The 23,661-nt window shown below is 33.9% G+C and overlaps 1 protein-coding gene across 2 annotated transcripts in view; it reads right to left on the bottom strand.

The window, feature by feature from the left end:
- Window positions 1-23,661, bottom strand: part of SUZ12 (SUZ12 polycomb repressive complex 2 subunit) — a 41,586-nt gene that overhangs the window by 4,552 nt on the left and 13,373 nt on the right. For both annotated transcript variants that reach the window (XM_070390409.1, XM_005896673.3), the window contains 11 exons: window positions 21,006-21,055; window positions 17,606-17,691; window positions 15,427-15,658; window positions 14,244-14,337; window positions 9,969-10,074; window positions 6,149-6,326; window positions 3,072-3,163; window positions 2,713-2,856; window positions 2,084-2,241; window positions 1,511-1,709; window positions 960-1,039 (listed from right to left, as the gene is read on the bottom strand). In XM_070390409.1, coding sequence (XP_070246510.1) covers window positions 960-1,039; window positions 1,511-1,709; window positions 2,084-2,241; window positions 2,713-2,856; window positions 3,072-3,163; window positions 6,149-6,326; window positions 9,969-10,074; window positions 14,244-14,337; window positions 15,427-15,658; window positions 17,606-17,691; window positions 21,006-21,055 — 1,419 coding nt within the window. The remainder of the gene's footprint in view (window positions 1-959; window positions 1,040-1,510; window positions 1,710-2,083; window positions 2,242-2,712; window positions 2,857-3,071; window positions 3,164-6,148; window positions 6,327-9,968; window positions 10,075-14,243; window positions 14,338-15,426; window positions 15,659-17,605; window positions 17,692-21,005; window positions 21,056-23,661) is intronic.

Genomic DNA, 23,661 nt, shown 5'->3' with positions numbered 1-23,661 from the left:
ACGTAAGAGACGCGAGTTTGATCCTTAGGTTGGAAAGATCCCCTGGAGGAGGACATGGCAACCCACACCAGTATTCTTGCCTGGAGAATCCCATGGACAGAGGAGCCTGGTGGGCTACAGTCCATAGAGTCACAAAGAGTTGGACCCGACTGAAACGAATTAGCAAGCCATATGTAATCTCTATTGTCTTCCTCTTTAATTTTTTTTACAACCCACTAAAAATGTGAAGACTATTCTTAGCTCAAGGCAGTTTACAAAAAAAAAAAGGCTATAAGCGATGCACCCAGTCATCTGAACTAGAACTTAAAACACTTACGTCCTCCATTCCCCAAGAATAAAGAAAATAAAACGCCTCTTCCCATTTATTTCATTTAACCTTTAAAGGAAAAAACCTTAGATCCATGTGCTATAAAAGAAAGCCTTATTTGAGGGTCTAATACTAACGAAGGTAGAGAAGAATCTATGTACTGACAGGTAAATAGTTCACATAGGGAAGCAGATGTACAGGAAAAACAATGCTACAGCCTCAAAGGCACAAGAAATTAGGATTGTTCTACCCTCAGCTTTATGAAATGGTAGTAAGAAATAAGAAAAGCTGACTGTTTATATTTTACTCTGAATAATAAAGCAGTTAAAAATTTTGTTAATAATTGTGTTAGTGGTTTTCAGGATTTCCAGGTGTGTAGCACACGGTGTATTATTTATGTATTCCCTAGCAATAAAAGGAATAAAAGCTGGGTTATTAAAAAAACATTAACTAAAAACCTGCTGTTAGATGGAGCTAGCACCTTACTTAAAACATTCTTTGAAGGTAACCATATTTTTCTAATACCTGAATTAGGATATTTAGGACAAATTATACCTAAATTTTAAGTAAGATCCTAACACAGATTTACAGAATGTGAAGCAACAAAAAGAACATGAAGGAAATGGAATATTTAAATCTAGAAACACCCTACCCATGCTTCATGACATGGAGATTCCATAGTTTCATCACTTCTTTCTCTCCTTCATTAACATCAGAAAATTCCTCAATTTGCTTTTAGAAAAAAAGAGGGGAAAAAAATTTATTAGATGCAGAATAAATATAATTGGTATTTCTAAGAAAAAATTGTGAGAATGTTAAAAACAGAATTTTTTGTAACTAAAAATACCACAACTTATTTATATAGCAAAGCAGATGTTTCCAACATCCATTTAAGTGGTAATTTTAAAAGGGAAATCCTTACTATGAAAATAGTTGCCTTTAAATAAAATGAAAACACACAAAATCACAAGAAGAAAACCCGTATTTCCTTTAGTTGGTAACTATTAAAATGACACAATTACAAAAATTGTAGATTCCTGAATTCCTTAATTTAGAAAAATGCTCCTTAACATTAAATCAAAAATTTAATTCATATTAAAGTTATTAGTTTTCAAACAAAATCATTTCATCATAAAATTGTAAAATCATTGTCGATAACGATAATGATGATGATGGTAAGAGCAACAGAACAGTAATAATTACAGTAATGGTTTTTTCTCTTAGCCATTCGGGGTCTTTTTCATCTTCACTATCTACTTCCATTTCTTGTGGACGGAGAGGTAAACAAGTATCACTATGGAAATAGAGGCGGTTGTGTCCACTACTGTATGTTCGCTGCTGTTCCACTTCTCCATCTTCGGATTCAAGAAATTCAGACATACTTGCTTTTGTTCTTTTTGGCCTAATGAAAAGAAATGTTGATGTAATATTAAGTAACACAGAGAGGGCTCACACTACTCAGAGTACATTCCTTTCTTACAGAGGTTTCCACCTAGGCATGCACACAGAAACTTCTACTGGGAGACACTTCAATCTCCCTATAACCACTACAGCAGTAGCCACATTAACACAGGAAAAAGCTGTGAGGAGGAAGTGAGAAAACTGCTGTAGAAACAGGAGCCAGGGAGAGTTATAAAGCAGTATGCGACCCCAGAGACTTATTTAATACTGAAATAAGAACTGCCACCTAAACAGTAGTTTTGAATGGCTTCCCTTATTCCTCAAACATCAATAAAGTCAGAAAATAAACTTTTGCCACATGCCCTTTTTACCTACCTGCACACAAGAATGTGTGTGATAGGTGTTCTCTTTACTGGTCCATTGCGACTAAAAGCAAATCCGGGCTGGCGATGAATATCCTGAGGATTTCCTGCATAGGAGCCATCATAACACTCGTTGATAGAAACATCTATCCTAGCACCTTTTGGATGATACTGTAACAAAAATGGCAAGGTGATCAGAAAAATAAAATATTAATTATCCTATCTTAAATACCTATTCCTCCAACTTAATTAAAACGTACTTGTGGGTTCTTAAATGTTTTGAAAACTAAAATAAGCCAGGCATACCAGCATGGTGAACAGGGGGCCAGAAGATCTGGAGTCAAAAAGATCCATGTTAAAATCCTGGCTGTGCCATTTATTGGCTTGGTAACGGTACAAATTATTTCTTGTCTGAGCAAGGATAAGGAAATTACCACTTAATTCAAAGAGCTGGGGTGAGGATTATGTGAGTCATTAGAGGTGCACCGTGCAAATATACACAAACACTGAGTCATTCACCGTAATTCATCCATAAACAATCCATTCAACGTGGAAACTTTGGCATCCTGCACAAAGTACAATTTCTGAAAGCCAAATTTTATCATAATGTATAATAGTAAGAAAAAATGAAAAACTACTTACAACATAATTGAAGATAAATCTGCTATGGCAAAGTTTAAGATGTTTAAGTAAGCTATAAAGTTTGCGGCAGTTCAGGGTGCACCAAGGGCAATGTAGGTCATCTCTTGCTTCAGTTTGTTGTCTCGTATTGTTGTTATAAAGGAACTTTAAAGATAACAAAAGACAAAAAGAACAGCAAATCTCCAACTTACATATCTCAAGATATTTTGTTTCAATATCAACTTTAAACATAGTTAAAATAATATAAAAGGAAAATCAAGTCAGAGGCATTCTATTTATTTATGTCAGAATATTTCAGATAGAACGTGCAAAACAAAAGTATCTCATGATTACTTAAAAGAAGGGTCAGCTATGTTTACCTGATAAAATATTCTTAATTTTTGTCGGTTTTCATTTGAAGTATCTTTTTCTTTTCTTGTTTGCAGATCTGTAGTCAATGATTCTTTAACAGCTGAAAACATACACTTTAATGAAAATACTTGCTTCTAAAAAGTGAAATATCATCTGTTGTGAACATAATTAAACAATAAAGGTTTCACAAAATTCTTCTTGTGGCATTGAATACAATGTTTTCACCCTCAAGTGATTTCAGGGGAACAATCCCTTTATCAGCAACCTAACCAGATACTAAGGTCTTTACTGGTAGGATCCATTCTTTTTTCCCCTTTAAAATGTCCTAAAACATTAGGACACCTATCATGTTCTAAAACATTTAAAAAATAACCCCAAGTATTATACGTAGTCACTGTAATGCTTTAAGCACTTTGAGGTCAAAGTAAGGTTTTGCTTGGTCTCTGTATTTCCAGTGCACAACAGTGAGCAGACACCCACTCAATATTGGTTTAACAAATTAAATGAAAATGATTGTAATAATATCATTCCAAATCCAAAACATCATCATTAATAATTTTGGTGTATTATTTTACTGACTTAAAAATGAAAATTTGTATTTCTCCTGACATAAGTAATCATTTCCTATGTAAAACTTTGTAAAAATCTTTTCTACTCAGTTTCCTGAAAACTCTTTTACTAGTATTTGGCCACAGAACACTTTGAGAAGTGCCCAGACTACAATTTCCTTGGGAAATCTTTCCCCTGACAGGGGTCATTTCTTACATCTCCTAAAACTGACTCTAACTACAGTTGACTTGCACACAGCTAATGGATGGACTTGAGTGGTATATGTCAAAGACAGCTCCCTTCTGCCTTCTTAAACAGTCTTAGATATAAAACACATGGATACCCTCAGGTCAAGGACAGTGTTCTTATCAGGCAGATAAAAAATGAAAGAATACTGCAACATGGGCCTTAACCCAACAGAGCTAACTGCTACAATTTGTAAATGTTTCTCCTCTTAAAAATTTACTACAAAGGAGAAGGAAATGGCAACCCACTCCAGTATTCTTGCCTGGAAAATCCCATGGACGGAGAAGCCTAGTGGGCTATAGTCCATGGGGTCGCAAAGAGTCGGACACGACTGAGCGACTTGACTTGACTTACTTTACTTCCCATGCTTAGACCATACCACTGCTTTTCTCATAAGAACATTTAAGTACTTGAGCATTGTTAAGTTAAAGATACCTTACTTCTGAGCTTTCACTTGGAATGTTTATTTTAATGTGTTATTTTGCACTGGTTCTGCCTATAGTTACATGGTATATGTATGCCTGACTTGCAGTGATTCTAGAACAGCGCTGCTTAAACGATCTGCGATGAAGAACCTTTTAAAAGATTTCTTAAATCTTTTTCAAAATTTCCAATCCTTCGCGAGCCAGAACTTACACAAAAACGCAATAAAAACATCAGACTACTAAAAAAAAAAAAAAAAAAAAATTTACTACAAAATTTAACCTGATAAAATTCAGGTTATAATAATCCTCTTCCAGCCCCCAAATTGTTCAAATATTCTTAAATGGTTAAGTCAGTTCCATAATATAAACAAATTTTTATGTAAATTTGAAAAAGCACATTGTTCCAAAGCCCTTTATAGCTGCAATTCAAAACTACAAAGCTCTGAAAACCAATCATTTTCTCATGAGTTTGGGACAAATTTATTTAATGGAAAAACTTATCCTAAATTGACATAAAGCTATCTATAGACTATGACAAAGCCTTTGACTGTGTGGATCACAATAAACTGTGGAAAATTCTGAAAGAGATGGGAATACCAGACCACCTGACCTGCCTCTTGAGAAACCTATATGCAGGTCAGGAAGCAAGTTTATAACTGGACATGAACAACAGACTGGTTCCCAATAGGAAAAGGAGTACGTCAAGGCTGTGTATTGTCACCTTACTTAACTTCTATGCACAGTACATCATGAGAAACGCTGGGCTGGAAGAAGCACAAGCTGGAATCAAGATTGCCAGGAGAAATATCAATAACCTCAGATAGGTAGATGACACCACCCTTATGGCAGAAAGTGACGAGGAACTAAAAAGCCTTTTGATGAAAGTGAAAGTGGAGAGTGAAAAAGTTGGCTTAGAGCTCAACATTCAGAAAATGAAGATCATGGCATCTGGTCCCATCACTTCATGGGAAACAGATGGGGAAACAGTGTCAGACTTTATTTTTGGGGGCTCCAAAATCACTGCAGATGGTGACTGCAGCCATGAAATTAAAAGATGCTTACTCCTTGGAAGGAAAGCTATGATCAACCTAGATAGCATATTCAAAAGCAGAGACGTTACTTTGCCAACAAAGGTCCGTCTAGTCAAGGCCATGGTTTTTCCAGTAGTCATGTATGGATGTGAGAGTTGGACTGTGAAGAAAGCTGAGCGCCGAAGAATTGATGCTTTTGAACTGTGGTGTTGGAGAAGACTCTTGAGAGTCCCTTGGACTGCAAGGAGATCCAACCAGTCCCTTCTAAAGGAGATCAGTCCTGGGTGTTCTTTGGAAGGAATGATGCTAAAGCTGAAACTCCAATCCTTTGGCCACCTCATGCGAAGAGCTGACTCATTGGAAAAGACTCTGATGCTGGGAGGGATTGGGGGCAGGAGGAAAAGGGGATGACAGAGGATGAGATGGCTAGATGGCATCACCGACTCAATGGACATGAGTTTGGGTGAACTCTGGGAGTTGGTGACGGACAGGGAGGCCTGGCGTGCTGCAATTCATAGGGTCGCAGAGTCGGACACGACTGAGCGACTGAACTGAGACCTCATTTGAAGATATTATGTAATATATGGCATATATAATATATATTATACCATGATTCTAAAATTAAAAAATCTCCAAAATTCCCACATACATCTAGTGAATAAAGTACTGTTGATCAGCACTTCATCACAAAACTTTAGGAGAATCGTAATTTACTCATAATGTGTCTAGTAAGTCAAATAATATTTCCGAAGATTACTGGAGCAAAAGACAAATTAATCTAAAACCTAAGTCCTAACTCTGCAAAGCATTATTTTGACAGCAAAGTTTTCATACCAATAGTTTGAGTAGGTTTTACTGAACCAGGCTTATTTTCTTGATGAAGACTCTCTGAATTTCTAGTGGCAAGAGGTTTGGCTATAGGAGCTGTAGATTTATCATTGGTCTCTCCTGTCCAACGAAGAGTGAACTGCAATGTAGGTCCCTGAGAAAATGTTTCAAATGGAGGCAGTCTCTAAAAAAGAAAAAACATGACAACAGTGAAGATCCCAAAAACTGAATTGAAAGAAATTGTAGGAGTAAAAAAAAAATACTTATTATGACATATTAATGTAGAACTGACTTCAATCAACAGATTTTTCCTTTAAAAACCCCCAAATGCCTACATGGATAGCCAGGAAAATAAAGTAAATGTATGGCGCAGTAAAGACTGTATATAGTACTAGAGGGCTCAGACTGGCAATTGCTACACTGGTTCCCCATACAAACACTGGCCCAATACAGCCAGATTTTCAGACTTTTTTTTTAAGTTCATATGAAAAATACTCCCATTTTTATTTGCTGGTAACTAACAAATTAAAAAAAAAACTATGGTACCCAAAGCCTGCCAGTTTGCAACTTCTCTAAAGATGACCAATTACTTCTGACTGAATTGAATGGTTTTAGCAATGAATAATTTTTGATTTCTCAGCTTCACAACGACTGCCCTTGGTTCTCACTCTGAATTTTAGGACACTGAGGCTTTCCTCCTCCACTTTTAATCACTTACAAAACCACTCTTCCCTTGGTCTCCTTAATTAGTTCCTAGTCAACATTTAGCCACAAGCCCCAATCTCTCACCCATCCTCAAGGATTTACCTATTAGATTATTCCCAAATTGCTTCTCCCTTCTTTACACTTAGAGCTCTAAACATTGTCACTTGGATATCCAGGTCATCCTGAACTAAAATATGTTTAGACATGAATCTATTATCTTTTCCTCTCAAGTACACTTATTTTTGTCCCAAGCATTATCATTCTACTAGTGGCCCTAAAGGAGAAGGAAATGGCAACCCACTCCAGTGTTCTTGCCTGGAGAATCCCAGGGACAGGGGAGCCTGGTGGGCTGCCGTCTATGGGGTCGCACAGAGTCGGACATGACTGAAGCAACTTAGCAGCAGCAGCAGTAACCCTAAACTAAAAATTTCACAATTACATTTGAAACCTATTCTTGCTATTCTCATATAATTACCATGTACAGATTCTTACTACAGTATCTTATTACTAGAGAGCAGTATCTCAGCTGCTCTGCTTCTAATTTTTACTTCTCAATCCATATTCAGGAGACCAAGTAATTTCTGTCAAAGATGCTTTCATGTTATTCCTTTTTATAGAAATCTTCAATGATTTCCTATTTTACTGCCACACAAGTCTAACCTCCTTCTACATCTTTATTACAAATAATCCTTTAAAACTATAATTTTAGACTGTAGTGACGTGAAAGGGTAATCATATAAACCAATTCTGACAGAGTGAGTCCGTATCTAGGAATTTATCTTGTAAAAATACTTGCAATGCAAAAAGATACATGTACAAGTGAGTACAAGTATACTCACAACATTTGTTAAAATGTAAAAAAAATTAAAATAAATTATCAACTTAAGTGACATTAGTTTAGCAACTTATGGGACATTTACTTAAAAGAATAACATAGAGCTGTCAAAAAGAAGCAAATCTATATGACCTGACTTAAAAGGATACCTCAATTTCTTGGGAAAACCCCCAAGCTCATGTATCAGTTCAATTCAGTTGCTTAGTCGTGTCCGACTCTTTGCAACCCCATGGACTGCAGCATATGTATAAAGTCTTATAATGAGTATAAACTCATATATAATAATTCTATTTTCTCATGAAGAAATTTAAACTTTAAAAAAGAAATTTAATATTGTCTCAATTTCTTGGAAAAACCTCAAAACTCATACACAATAATCCTATTTTCTCAAGGATAAATTTAGACTTTAAAAAATTTAAAACATAAAAGTAACAAATACCTGCAGAAAATTCAAGCACTATAGATACATATAAATAAGTTATTTAAAATCCCATCACCTGAAGGTAACCACTATTATGCTTAATTTTAGAAAAGGTGGTTGTGTTATTATGTAAAAATTGAATATCATGGAAATCTTGTCAAAATATTACCCTTTTTAATGGCTATCATTCTAAGAGTTAAGGTGTTTCCAATTTTTCACTATTTAAAAATTTCAGGCAAGACTTGTTACCTAGATCTTTTCAGTTATCTAGGTACTACCTTGTGACAAAATTGTAAAATATAAACTGTTATATCAAATTGTTAATGACTATATACACAATTAAAACTTTCATTTATATTGTCAGTCTCCCCTCCAGTAAAGTTACATCAACTTATTCTTAACTTAAAGCATTCTTTAAGAATATATGTCCCCACATCTCCAACTAGAAACTGTCAACTTCTTTTAACTGTTGTCAAACTAGTAATCAAAAGCTAGTAATCTCTGATTTTGTTTGCATGTCTCTGAATACTAGTAAAGTTGAGTATCTTTTTAAAAAGTTTACTAGCAAAACTAATACAATAAAGTTAAAAAATAAAATAAAATTTAAAAAAATCAAAAAATAAAAATAAAAAAATAGAAAGTTTACTAGTCATCTGTATCTGTTGAGCTGTCAGACTGTTCTTTATCCATGTCTCCTAATTAGACTGCTTTTTATTAATTGCATATTCATATTAGCCTTTTGTATGTTACAAATATTTGCCCCAGTCCATCATTTGGTTTTAACTTTAGATTTTTAAAGTATAGAAACGACTCGTTTTAATTAGTCGTTTTTATGATTTCTAGCTTTTGTATCATACCTAGAAGGGCTTTTCTCATAGCAAGATTATATTAATATTCATCTGTCTTTTTTCTGAAGCTATGCAGTGTTAATTTTTACATTTACATTTATGAGCCTTCTGGAATTTATTAGGTCTAAATTTATTTCCAGATGGCTAGAGAGTAATTCTGTCACATAGATAATAAACGGTTTATCTTTCCCACACAGATCTAACACCAATTTTATCACAGGTTAAACTCAAAACTATTTCAGCACTATGCTTCAGTGATGTGCTTGTCTATTCCTATACTTGCACCATAAATTTAAGTTATTTTATTGTTATCTGGAAAGTAAAGGTTCTCAAAAAACTTTCCCATAATTTTCCGTAGTACTATTACACACTGTTTTAGGTTAACTTTAGACTAATTTTAAGGCTTAAGGAAAAAAAAATCCTTTCAGGATTTTGCTTGTGCTGCTACACTGATCTAATATATTTAGAAACAAATGACACTGGTTCTATTGTCTGCCTATCCAAGAAATGTATGTATGCCTATTTTTAAGTCTCTTAAAAGTTATTTTAAGCCTGTTTCATCTAAGATTTAAAGATTTCCTGATAAGTTTATTATTGGTCAGATGTTACCTGCTGTTACTATGAATGGATTTAAAATATCAGTCAACATTTATTGAGCACTTATTTTATGCCAGGCACGGTGCTAAGCATCTTTCATTAATTATTTCATTTAATCCATCAATTCTATGCCTTGCTTAACAGATAAGAAAACTGAGACACAAGGATTAAGTAACTTGCCAGATGCCACATAACTACAAGTGGAGATTTGAACCTGGTGGTCTGGCTCCAAGGATGATGCCTTCCATTAAATACTCTGACTAGATAATTTTGATTTGTGTTTTTCAAGGTATTAAAAAAAAGGACTCTTCCTTCCAATATGAATTCCTTTCAACATGAATTTCCATTCGGGGAAGAAAACATCAATCAGAAATGGGAGTTTGTAACTATAACGTGCTCAGTCTTCTGAGTAGTCCATACCTTCCCATCAAGAATAGTCTCCCATGTTGCTCTTTTCTTGCTTATTGGACATTCTTCCATTTCCTGCATGGCTACTTCATATTCCCCATCTAAAAGCTGTAAGCGCCTGTTAGACAAACACATACACTTTAAAGTAACCTGAGTATTATTGTAAGTACACAAATTCTACATCTTTAGATTTATATTCAAAAGCAATTATTAAATTTATAAACTAGCTTACATTCCCAACAAGATTTTAAAATATACCTACACTCCATTCCTGGCCAAAAATTTTTTTAAATGATTTGTACTAATAACTATAACTAGAGAATTACTTCATTACTGTAGCTACTCAGATATAACTTAAAACATTTAAAGTATAATATGCTTACGGTCTTAAAACTTAGTAAGTTTTAAATATTAAGTATAAAGCATGTGTGCAGGCTTTATACTTTTAGAAATGAAATAACAACAGTGTTTTAATACTTGCCTTAGGGAGCCACTAAGAATTACGTCTGCTATCTTTAATTATTGTAAATACTTGAACTAGAATTCTTGACTCAGCAAACTGATGATTATAATGACAAATCAGATAATTATAAGACCCTAAGGGGGCACCTGGCACATATAGGTGCTCAATAAACATTTCACAGGTGAATGAATATGTGGAATACTGGTTGAATCAAAGAATCAATTAAATTAAACCCATACTCACAGTACAGTTTTAATGTGTGTGTACATATTTGTGTGTGTATATATAGTTTTTTATTTTTTCCATACCATTAAACACTGGTAACACTACTAACCTAAATACCATTCTCCAACCATATCCAATAGTTAACTATATATCAAGAATCTGGCATCTCATCAGTCTTAGAGAAATCCTCTCAGGTGATATTAGCTGACATTTATTGAGTGCTTACTATGTGCCAGGCCCTATTTTAAAGACTTTATTTACATGGTTCATTTAATTTTCCCAACAACTCTATGAAGTAGATGCTATTACTTTACTGTTCAGAAGAGGAAACGGGGGCATAGACAGGGTTAAATAACTTGCTTTAAGGTGACACAGTGAGTAGCCAGAGCTAGCAATACAATACAGATAGCTTGTCTCTAAAGTCTGATTCTTAATAGCAAATGATTTCAAGAACTTAAGAATTTTTGTCTTTATGTTGTGCTACTTGAATTTTTTCTACTTCAATGTATCAGCTTAATATTTTTTAAAGTTGATTTTATTAGTTTGAATAGATATTAATATTCTTCTAAAATGGAAAGGAGCTCTCCTCACACATTTACATGGCTACATAGCATTCTGTTTTATGGCTGTACATTTTGATGGCTACAATCCAATTTACTCTCCTATCTGTAATGTATGAAGAGTCCCTTTTCCCCCACAGCCTCATCGAATGGTACTTTACCAAGTTTTTTGATACCTGTCAAACTGGTAAGTGAAAAAAATGACATCTCAATGTATTTTTATATTCAGATGTTTTACCTTTTAGTTGTTTAAAAACCATATATATTTTCTTTTCTTATATTTTCATGATATCCCTTCCTCATTCTATTCGTCTGTTGTGTTTTCCTTTTTACTTAATATGATCTGTATGTATTAGAGGAATGAGGTATCCATTGATATCTACATATTGTGAATTCAAATTAATTTTCTTCTGACTTGTCATTTTTATTTCAACTTGGCTTACAATGGTGTTTTTGTTTTCAAAAGGAAAGGAAAGTGAAGTCGCTCAGTCGTGTCCGACTCTTTGCGACCCCATGTACTGCAGTCTCCCAGTCTCCCAGTCTCCTCTGTCAATGGGATTTTCCAGGCAAGAGTACTGGAGTGGGTTGCCATTTCCTTCTCCAGGGGATCTTCCCGACTCAGGGATTGAACCCAGGTCTCCCGCATTACAGGCGGACGCTTTACCCTCTAAGCCACCAGGGAAGCCCATTTTTTAAAAGAAGTTTTTTATTTTGCTCCATATTCATATTTTTCGATATGGCTTTTGATTTTTACTCTTTAAGGAGACTTTAACTTCTCAGAAATTATAAAACAAATTTTTAAACATCTAATCCCCAGATCTTGGCTGGCAAATACTTTTCCTCTATTAACAGGAACCATGACTCTTAAGAAAGACCCAATTCCAGAGCAGAGGTAGGAAAAGGAGAATGTAAAGCCTGGAATAGCTAGAATACTCCAGAAAACAAGGAAATAAATGAATAAAAATAAGTCAAAGAGACTTAGGAACCTGCTTGGAGCTCCAGAGCTCCTCCTGAGCAAATTTAGGACAATCTGAACATTAAAATAGCAACAGAAATAGATTAAAACAGACTGAATAAAAGTGGAATTCATTAATCCATACTTGATACCGTTACAATGGAGAAATATGACCACCATTTTAACCAAATGATCAAACCAAGCTGTGTCTGGGACATGCACAAAGAACACATCATCAATTAGTGTTCCTACCCAAAATGTTTAACCTGAATCTAAACATGAAACAATCACAAAAGTCCAAAATGGAATACATTCTGCAAAACTACAGGCCTGTATTTAAAGTGTCACAGAAGGAAGGAAAGCGGGAGGTGGGGACCGGAAAACTATTCCAAATTGAAGGAGACTGAATATATACAACAATGGACAACTAGCTACAGATCACAATCCTTGACTATGGCGAGGAGGGAGCAGAAAAGTACATTACTGAGGCAACTGGGGAGACAGCACTGTATTTTTGTCTCATGTTAGCTTTTCTGCATATGGTAGATGTATTGTGGTTATGGAGGTTAATGTCCTTGCTCTCAGGAGATCTGGGGTAAGTTTAGGAATAAGAAACGGAATCAAGTGTCCATGATCTAACCCTCAAATGGTTTATCACAAAAATACTCATGAATAAAGCACATGTTGTAAAATGTCAACAAATTATGAATCTAGGTGAAGGATACATGGGTATTAACTACCTGCATTTTTCCTTCAACTTTTTTAAGTTTTAAAATTTCCAAAATTTAAGTTGGGAGAAAATTATTTTATGATTTCCTCTTGGTACTTTTTTAAAAGCAGTTTTTATATGTATACCTGTAGCTGATTCGTGTTGATGTATGGTGGAAACCAATACAATATTTTAAAGCTATTATCTTTCAATTAAAAATAAAACTTTTAAAAAGGCAGTTGTTTTTAAATACACAAGGAATATGTTAACATATTTAAGGTAGAAAGAATTTTTAAAAGAATATAATGTACCTCTCCTCCTACACTGCCTAAAATAGAACATTTACTAACATTGATGAAGTCCAGTGTACGACATCCTAATTGCTTTTCCCACAGACATAACCCCTTTCAAATTTCTGACTTGAAAGAAAACAATGTCGCTGACATTAAGTGACAGATTCAAAGACAATATGGTATAGCAAAATCAATGGCACTATTCCTAATCACCTTTGCTTTCCCATTAAAAGCCCCGAACCTTTCTTTACCCTGGTGGCTAGTCAGTGGATTCTATCAAGGCAATCATCTACTTTTTAAAGAGCAGGAGAAATGCACTAGTTGGCTTGGCTTTCTCCTATCCCTGACTGACAGTGAAATGTGTTCACTACCGGTGAGCACCTCCAGACAAGAAATCATGGCATATTACAGGTTTCATCCTCTAATTGTACCAAAAAAAGAATACTGCATTCGCTTCCCAGAGGTTCTATACTGGCACTAAGGTGCTTAATTCCCAAGTGAAAACTGCAGAAATGATTATAAATCCAAGTGTTCCTTCCTACCATGTGTCAAATGCACACAGAGCCACACAATGATGGTAACACACAATTTTCTTCCTTAACTCAGGTAAATATATAATCTCAATATTTGCATGAAGCCCACTTCATTCAGGTCTCTGCTCAAATATGACCTTCTCCCAGAGGCTTTCTCTATAAAACAACCATTTATTCTCTTATTTTTCTTCACAGCATTCTCACTAAGTACATTAGCTAATATAATTTTGGGGAGTAGTACCTGTTTCCTCTACTAGAATTTAAGCTCCATGAGGGCAGGGGTTTTGCTGCCTCATGGGTGAAAACAGTATCTAACAAAGAAGGAGACACAGAAAATACTTGCTGAATAAACAATCTTAACTGAACATTCAAACAACTCATCAGTGTTTATTGCTTTCTACGTGATAAAGAGAAAAGTTTAGTATTTGCGATTTGTTTTTCAATCCATAAGAATAAAGAGAAGGCAAAGAAACAGTATCACCACTATATTCTGCTTCAAAATAAAAACATTCCTAAAACATGGGAGCCTTGCCTGTCCATCAACATTACCTGTTTTTATCAAATACTGTCATTTGTGCAACAAACGTTTTTTCCCCATCTTCACGATTTCGTTTTCTTCTAGCTGGAAGTTCTTCGTTGACATCTGAATTTGACAAACATTACTCATGAATCAAATATTCAAGCAAATACACCATATTTATGACATTTGGACCCTTCACATAGCATATACTCTATCCCAAATGAGGTATAGGAAGTTGTAATATAATACCCAGACTTACACCCTTCAATTTTATGTTTTTACCTTATGTGTATGTTCTTACTTTTTAATATTCATTGCCATTAACCCCACATTTTTGCAGATGTTAGTTTCTATTCAGAATGATCTTCCCTGCTAGGCAAGGAGAAAAAAATTCCTCATTCATGGTTACTTTCCAAGAACTTCAAAGAATGCCTCAAGACTCAAAGATTATTTTTGTCAAGGTATTTCTCCACTAACCTTCAAAAATACCTCTATTATACCATGGATCATTTAGCTGCAATTATATTTTATGTTTATCCCTGTATTCTAGGTTATGAGCCTTTGGAAGATGGGACTGGATTTCTTAATCATATTTGTGTCCTGAGCACCTATATGTTATATGAATAGTTACCTCAAAGGTGGATTCAGAACAGTGTGGAGGATAGAAGGATAGATATGTGGTAAGTATAATACAATGTTAACTGTAGAATCTAAGTGGTAGATAAACAGTTGTTCACTACCAAATTCTTTTGAATGTTCTGTATGTATGAAATTCTTCACATGCTGGGGGAAGGGATGAATTATTTGCTCAGAGACTAATTTAAATACCAGTCTTTTCCATCCAGTGTTCAATATATACATGTATTTTTTTACTACATGAAATGTTTCACCATATAATAATGAAAACTTTATAAATTAAATACCTAGTATAGCACAATAACCAATAGTGTAAGCACCAGGCCAATCTACCATAAAATTAATTATCTCATTAGAGATTTCCTAATAAAGGCCATGTTGTTAGAGCACATGCAGTAACTTCTAGTTCTACATCATTTTCCCCTCTAAACAATTATTAAAATGACTAAAAAAGAAATAAAGAAATATTTTGTACACAATTATGAGTACTATGAAGATGCACTACTTCAATCATTTTTACAGTTCATCTTAATCTCCAACAATAAAATCTAGTAAAATTATTAAAATAAAAATTACCAATATTTTCATTGGTTTCTCCATTAATCATCCCATTATACTCTCTTCTTCCTGGACGAGTCACTCTAAATAGCAATGAGTAAGACTTCACCATATGGCTGTTACTAGGTTCAAATTCATTACTGGAAACTGCAAGGGATGGGAAGTTTCCAGGTTTTGTTTGATTGAGGTCAGGATTCAAAGGCACCTGCTTTTTACCTGTAGGAACTTGCCTTATCGGACAACTTACATCCTGCAAAGGCAAAGATTATTATATTTATTTATGTATATGCAATGATAAGAATGATAATAAAACCTCTAATCACAGCTATAGGAAGTACAGTTTAGGGCATGATTTCCAAATGGCATGCTAAGATTCTAAACAAAGGTCTGAAAATTGTGATGAAGCACAAAGACAATATCAATCAACTATCTTTCAAATATTAACACAATTGAGGACTTCCTGAATATAATGAAAATAATGATATAGTATATCTTATATTTAGCTGATGGTCATCTTAAAGTGTTAAGTTAGAAATACAGAACTAAAACCATGCTTGAAATATTACATACAACTCATGTAAACTACTCTTTTCCCTTAAATATTCTATTTTTAACAAAATAACAAACAGGATCATTAGAAATGAAAAAAGATGATTACAATAACCCTACTGACAACAACCTTAAGAAACAGTAAATCCATATATTGAAATATATTGTCTATAAGAAGTAATATTAATCATCTTATGAGTAGTGTTCTGTCTTTATATAACTAGGGCTATGCTGAAAGAGCAAAGCCGAAAAACTGCAAGATGCAGAAGACCTTTATAACAAGAAAATACAGAACATATTTTAGGTACCTTCTATTTTAAAACAAACAGAATACATGCTTATAGTCTTAAAATTCTGTTCTACAAGAGTGTAAAAATGGGAAAAATGTAAGTCTCCGTCACCCCAGTTCTTATACTCTAGAGAGGACTAATATTACCAAGTGGCTGTGCATATCCTTTGAAAAAAATATTTATGCCTTTTCTTAACACAAGAAGGATCATACTATAGTTATAGTCATTTCTGTTTTGCCTAAATAATAATATATCTTGAAGAATTTTCACATTACTACTTACTGTGTGTGCGGTTTGGGGGACTAGAGAGTATTATTGACTAACTTTAATAGAGTTTTTAATATAACACTTACACTGCTATCTCTCATCACTTTGGTCTACTCCATATCTCTAGCACAGTTTTTACCACATTATCTTACTATGATTTTGGAAGAGCATTAGCAATAGGAACCTCTATACAGATCATTCTTATTCATTTTTTTGGCCTTGCCCCACAGCTTATGGGCTTTTAGCTCCTCAACCAGGGATAGAACCCATGCTCCCAGAGGTGAAAGTGTCCTAAATTTTTGGAATGCCAGGGAAGTCCCTCCTATTCTTAAAACACCCAAGGACGTCCAAGGCTACTAAAAGTAAACCTACTGGCTTTGGTGGGTTGCCCAGGAAATTTAACCAGCATAACACTTGTTTCTATGGTAAAATGATTTCATCTTGCTAATAAAACTTTGAAGCAATATAGTAACAAGTTAATGACTGATAAGGCTACCAGCAGAATTTCTTTGCCTGCAAGTACTGGTACAAGATAATCCTTTAGGGAAAAACTCTCTTTTAGCCCTTATTTAAAATACCAGTGTGTTTAAATAGCTAAGGTGAAAAAAAAAAAAAACAAGCTAAGAGATTAGAGTAGCAGGAAGCAACTGAATTTATGTCCTAAGATGCTAAAAAATAAGCTTATTCCCCCACATTGTCATACTTCCATAACAAAGTTTTATGCAGATACCTACAGTCAGATTAGAAAAACCTGAAGACATGGGAGGTTGGCAAAAGAGGTTATCAATTTTACAATTCAGCCATCAACGTATTTTAAAGAATCCATCTGCCAATGCAGGAAACTTGAGTTCGATCCCGGGGTCAGGAAGATCCCCTGGAGAAGGAAATGGCAACCCACTCCAGTATTCTTGCATGGGAGATCCCATGGACAGAAGAGCCTGGCGAGCTACAGTCCATGGGGTCGCGAAACAGTCGGACATGGTTTAGCAACTGAACAACAACCACATAGTTTAAAAACACATATATTTGCATAAACATATTTAATGAAAAAATTATTCCATTTAATTCACCAGTATCACTTTATACATCACCTTTCTTTTTTTGTGGCAAACTTTCACAAGCAGGACTTCCAGGGTGACAGAATTTTGTTCATTTTCTGAATTTTGTGATGGTTTATCTAAATAGAAAAACAATACTTCAAACTCTATTTTAACAAATAGTACTCATTTTCCTAAGATGTCTGAGAATTTCAAACAAAGACTTTCTATAATGAAGTCTTCTCACAAGTTTACTCATTCCTTTTCTCCACAATCAGTTCCGAATTTAACAAATACAGTTAAAGCTTCTTAGTAGAAAGCATAAATGAAATAGTTCAGGATAGGTAAGACACAAAATAAACATTTTTTTCTTTCTCCCAAAATCTATTAGCAAAATATCCTAGTTTAAGATGTATTTAAATTGAATTGGTTACTATCTCTCATTTCATTTTGAATGCTCAGATGTCTAAACTAAAAGGCTCTCTGATTTGACCAAAACTTGTAACCGAAAGGATTAAAAAAAAAAATTAAACATAAGTTATTTATGATAATATAAACATATTATCATTTCACAAGAAAGCAAGCTATTTTTTGACCTTTCCCCCACAATCTTTTTTTTTTCAGGTTCTTTCCCCATTTATTACAAATTTTTTTCTTTTTAAAATTAAATTATTTTAATTGGAGGCTAATTACAATATTGTAGTGGATTTTGCCATACACTGACATGAATCAGCCATGGGTGTACATGTGTTTCCCATTCTGAACCCTGCTCCCTCCCCAAGAATTTCTTTAAAGCCTAAATGGGATAGCAAAAATCAAGATATTATTTACTACCTAAGAGAATCTCTTGGTTTACAGAATTTAGGAATCTTAATTTTAAAGTGATAGTATATAGTCTCTTTATCAATGAACTTTAAAAAAAGGCTTCTGCCAATTAAGGTTCCAGAATACTTCCCTACAACTTATCTTTAATCCCAAAGGCACTAATAGTCCAAAACCATATTTTATCATTCATTTATCATTAAGTTTCAACAATATACAGAACTACTATGTTATATATGTATACACATGCATATATATGTTATAGATGAACCCATATACAAAGAAATAATCTTTGTTCTGAAATTTTAGGCAACACTTTTTCTGCTTAGAAACACTCTTCTTACTCAGGGTATATACATAAAATACATTTGAATCAGTCTCTTGAAAGCTGTATCCAGGATAAAGATAATTTAACATACCCAAAATATCCAAATGTCCAAAATGCAATAACAAAAATACTCTCTGAACAATACTCACCACGAAAATAGTACCCTGATAATCTGTGTATTCATTCTAAGCAGTTATAAGTAGTAACTGTTAAACAAGTCTTCATTCAAAAACAAAAGAAAAAATAATATTTTAGGGATCTTGATGTTATTTTTCTATCCTGGTTTCTTAAAAATATTACTTCTTAAAAAAAACTACAAATATACCTTGAATAGACAAGAGAGGCAATATATCTGCTTCTTTCCAACCTCCACTAATTTCAAAGTTTTAATGGGAAATTACTTTCTGGAAATAGAAGTATTGACAGTTTACTTTCTCATTTATTCCAGTAATATCAAGAAAAAAAAACTTTAAGTGAATCTGAGCAACTCTTGAACTGTTCTGTCATATAGACAGGAAAAAAATGATCATACCATGTGGCAGTTTATGTCAACTAATTAATTCAAGTAAATTACTGTTACTTATATAATGTTAGTAAATAGTATTCAATTAATATCCACCAATAATTTCAGTGATGAGTAATTTATGTTTATAGAAGTACCTGAGAACAAAGGGCTAACAAACCTATAAAATTCAAATTATGAGCTTCTAAAGTATTAGAATTCATGTACTTTTTAAGTACCACAGGATATCAAATACAATGAATGATTAAAAATAAGAACTCTACAAGATGATTATAAATGATTTAGGAAAAAAAACATGAAAATGCCACTCAGGTTACTTCTATTAAAAAAACAGACCAGGTCTAAGACAAAACTAGAAGTTACATTAGCTGCTAATATGACCAGACTAATAGGGTATGACCAGACTTCAAATTTCTTACATTAAAAACTTGACTAGTTATCAAACTGTTCTAATATAACCATTCTATTTATTATTACACTTTGTTTCTTACTAAACAATACCAAGGATGAAAAACTTGACCTGTTTCTTATAAAGATTTTATTACATTGCATGATTATATTAAAGGATACACATATAATTTAAGATGGACAAGCCCAGAGGCATTTTATCCATTTTGAAACCAACTGAAACTTTTCCCAGTATCCTTTCACCTTTTTTTAATGAAGTAACATTCAGGACTATATAATTTTCCTTTTACAGTATCTAACATATTGATATATCCCATTGGTTAGCAGTACTCGTTTCAGTTGTTATAGCTTAGTACTGGGATGGCCACAAAGTTTGTTTGGGTTTTTCCATAAAATGTCATTAAGAAAAAAATTCAAAATGTTTATCCCTATTCCAGGTTCTGAGGCAATTAATTAAAATTCTCACCGCCTTTATAATTTAAAGTTTGAAAAACATTGTAAATAAAAAATAACAAAATCTAAGAAATTTCATTTTATTAAATCTTTCCCATATTTTCTACTGGTGATCTCTGGAAAGATGAGGGCTCTGAGTTGGGTAAGATAATGTTATACAGTTTTTTTTTAACTGCAATACTTGGAGCCCTAAAAGGTATGATTGAGTTTTAAGAGGTGGAATTTCATCTATTTAGATAAGCTAATGTTTACCTTCAAGAATGAACCCACAAAATACTGATTATTTTAACAATTTAAAAATCCACTCATAACTTAAATGGACAGCAAGAAAGCTATAAGGAAACCAGGTGCTGAGCACAATCTTATGTATGTACAAGGTTGACCTACAATTTTTAAAAGCTTTTAAGACAGTTTTTTATTTATTTTTATAATAGTATAATTGATTTACAATGTTGTGCCAACCTCTGACGTACAGGAAAGTGACTCAGTTATACACATTCTTTATTTAAAGTAGTTTCTTAAAACTTGTTTCTCAGACAACCTATTTCTGAATTACCTTCATGCCTTATTAAAATACAGACTCCTAAACGCCACCAAAACCCTACTAGATCTGAGGCCTTAGAGGGTCCAGGTATATGTATTTCAAACAAACTGTCAAAATGTTTCCACCAGACTAAGACTTAAGAACTACTACTTTAAAAGTTTAATGAGTTATAAGTTACATCCTCCATATTCCACTATTGACCACAAAAGCCATAACTGAAATTGCAGGGGAAATCCACTAAAGAGAAATTAAATAATCAGAATCAACATCTTTTCCATTAAATATAATTTTACAAATTTACAGTTTTGTGGGTTTTTTTGCATTCACAAAGGTGTGCTGCTGTAGACTGCCAGTAAGTTTACTTTGAAATACATACCATTTTTGTGGAAGAAACCAGTAAATGTAAGCTGCAGATGAGCTGACAAGCTAAACAGAACAAATAAAAAATTTTACTACTTTAATATGCTATAACAAAAATAACTTAGACTTTAAATATAACACGGAAATCAAAGCTACTTCAGCTCATTTATAAACATTTGGCTAATTCTTAACTCTATTCAAGCCCACTGACTCCATGCTTCCCGTGTTAAGTATGACATCCTCAACAGTGTGTCTATACACATTGAAATACACACACCACACAAATAGAAACAAAAAACACCAAAGAAGCAAGGCAGAAAGAGACCACCAAATAAGAAGCAAGATAATTTATAGTGCTTTAGTGTTCTACCTGTAAAACAGGGACAGATTTCCCTTCCCATCCCTCTAAACAATAGCTGAATCCATGCTACTCAATACTCAAGTGTATTTTCAAGCTACAGAATTTCAACCTCCTTAACAACTTATGCAGAACCATCACTTTCTACTTTAATGAGGGATGAAATACACAATCACAAATATGCTATCAATTTGTTACTATTCAACATGTCATTTTCACTTTTAGTTTTATAAGCAATGAAAAGGAAGCATAAACTATAATGAGCCTTTGTTTTGAAAACTATTTACTACAATGGAAAAACTATTAAGTTGGGATAAATGAAAACATCAACAGGCTTTTGTAGTAGCTTTAAACTGGCAAAGAGCAATCTATCTTTAAATCGGGAGCCATTCATAACTTTCCAGAACAGTTTCTGTCATGTGATACAGACACCAGATTATAGAGGGCTATAGAGAACAGATGTTGGAAAAAGGGAAGCAGTACTGAACCCTTACTCAAGAAATTTACTAGTGTAAAGAATCAAAGTAAAATAGTAAAAGCACAATATGGTTCAATAAAGGGTACCTTTTTTTTTTTTTAAAAATGATGGTGACAATCTATGCATTCATATAACCAGAGGGGAACAGTTATATAAAGGCTTTGAGGCAAGAGAGCGTTGAGGAACGAGCTATGGTCAGAAATGAGGCCATATTACTAACAGGTTAGTTCTGTAACTGTGCCCAGGACTCCAAGTATTAGCGCAATAGGAGGTTAAGTGAGATATTTCAAAAGAAGATGTGAGGATGCCTCTATTTTCTAGTGAGATAATCCATGAAAGTGTATGCTAAAAAAATACAGGGTGGGAGTCCTGAAGGGCATTTCTAGAATGGTACTAAGAAAAGTAAGCTAGGATATCAATAGACTAACAAAATGACTATGAAGTATAAGGGTTCAAGCAGAGTTAGAAAGCATAAACACACACACACACAAAAAAAGAAAGCATAAACACAAAGGAAAAATTAGTAACTGTAACTAAAGTATTGAAAAATTTTTTAAAAATTACATTAAGAGGATCAACTGTATGTAAATGAGCTCAAAGGACTTTTTCCAAGGTGATGAAAATGTTCTATATCTTAATTGTGGTTACAGTTAAACAAATGCATACATTTGTCAAAACTCAAAATATACACTTAAGGTGAGTGTATTATACTGAATGTTAATTATATACCAACTTGATTTTTTAAAAGTATATACACCATGTATAAACTCTACAAGCCATTTTACTAAAAGATAACTAGCGTTTTTCTATAAAAAACTGTTCCGTAAACAAAACCTTATAATGCAGAACGGGTGAAACTCCAAAATAAAAACTGAGAAACTGAGAGAAATATTCCACAGTTTCCACATGTTGTAAGATAATTCGTTAGTCACAACCAGCCTACCCTATTCTTAGTTGCTTCAGTTAAACATACATACTAAAGGCCAGGTTAATTTTTCTTAAAACATCATTTTAAATGAATCATTTCTTTCTCCAATTTCCTAATGGGTCCCCAACTGCCAAAACTTTTGTCTAAGTGCTGTCTGTGACATGGTTCCTATTTTTCTTTAGCCCTACTAAAGCCTCATATAAGAAAGTAGAATAGAATGATAAAATAGAGGCAAATTCAAGTTTGAATTCTGGCTCCAGTTATTAGCTATGACCTGGTATCTATAAAATGAAGATTGGGAGGCATGGATGAAAGACTAAAGAATCCATCAAAATACTTGCTTCCCCTTCTACAAAGACCCCATCCCCAATCATCCCAGAGCTTAATTTATTTGATAAGCACTTGTATTTACCATTTTTTGTCACAATTTTTTCACACGCGTTCTCTTTTAACATATCAGTGTCCTCTGTATCTATCAACGTCTTACAGAAAGGCACTCAACAAATGATTTTCAAAAGGAAAGATTTTTAAAAGGTCAGGGATCAGGACCCATTATATTGTGGTACTTCTAAAATTATTTACATTGTTTTTATAGGAAATTCGATCCTAGGTTCCAACTGTGAAACAACAAAAATACCTTGCATTGATCTACCCAGAAAACACTTTGCTGCTGCTGCTAAGTCGCTTCAGTCATGTCTGACTCTGTGCAACCCCACAGACGGCAGCCCACCAGGCTCCTCCATCCCTGGGATTCTCCAGGCAAGAACACTGGAGTGGGTTGCCATTTCCTTCTCCAATGCATGAAAGTGAAAAGTGAAAGTGAAGTCCCTCAGTCGTGTCCGACTCTTTGCGACCCCATGGACTGCAGCCTACCAGGCTCCTCCGTTCATGGGATTTTCCAGGCAAGA

Source organism: Bos mutus, chromosome 19 (genome assembly GCF_027580195.1).
Source record: "Bos mutus isolate GX-2022 chromosome 19, NWIPB_WYAK_1.1, whole genome shotgun sequence".
Classification (NCBI taxonomy): domain Eukaryota; kingdom Metazoa; phylum Chordata; class Mammalia; order Artiodactyla; family Bovidae; genus Bos; species Bos mutus.
Note: the sequence above shows the minus strand (reverse complement) of the source record. Positions and strands in the feature narration are given on the sequence as shown.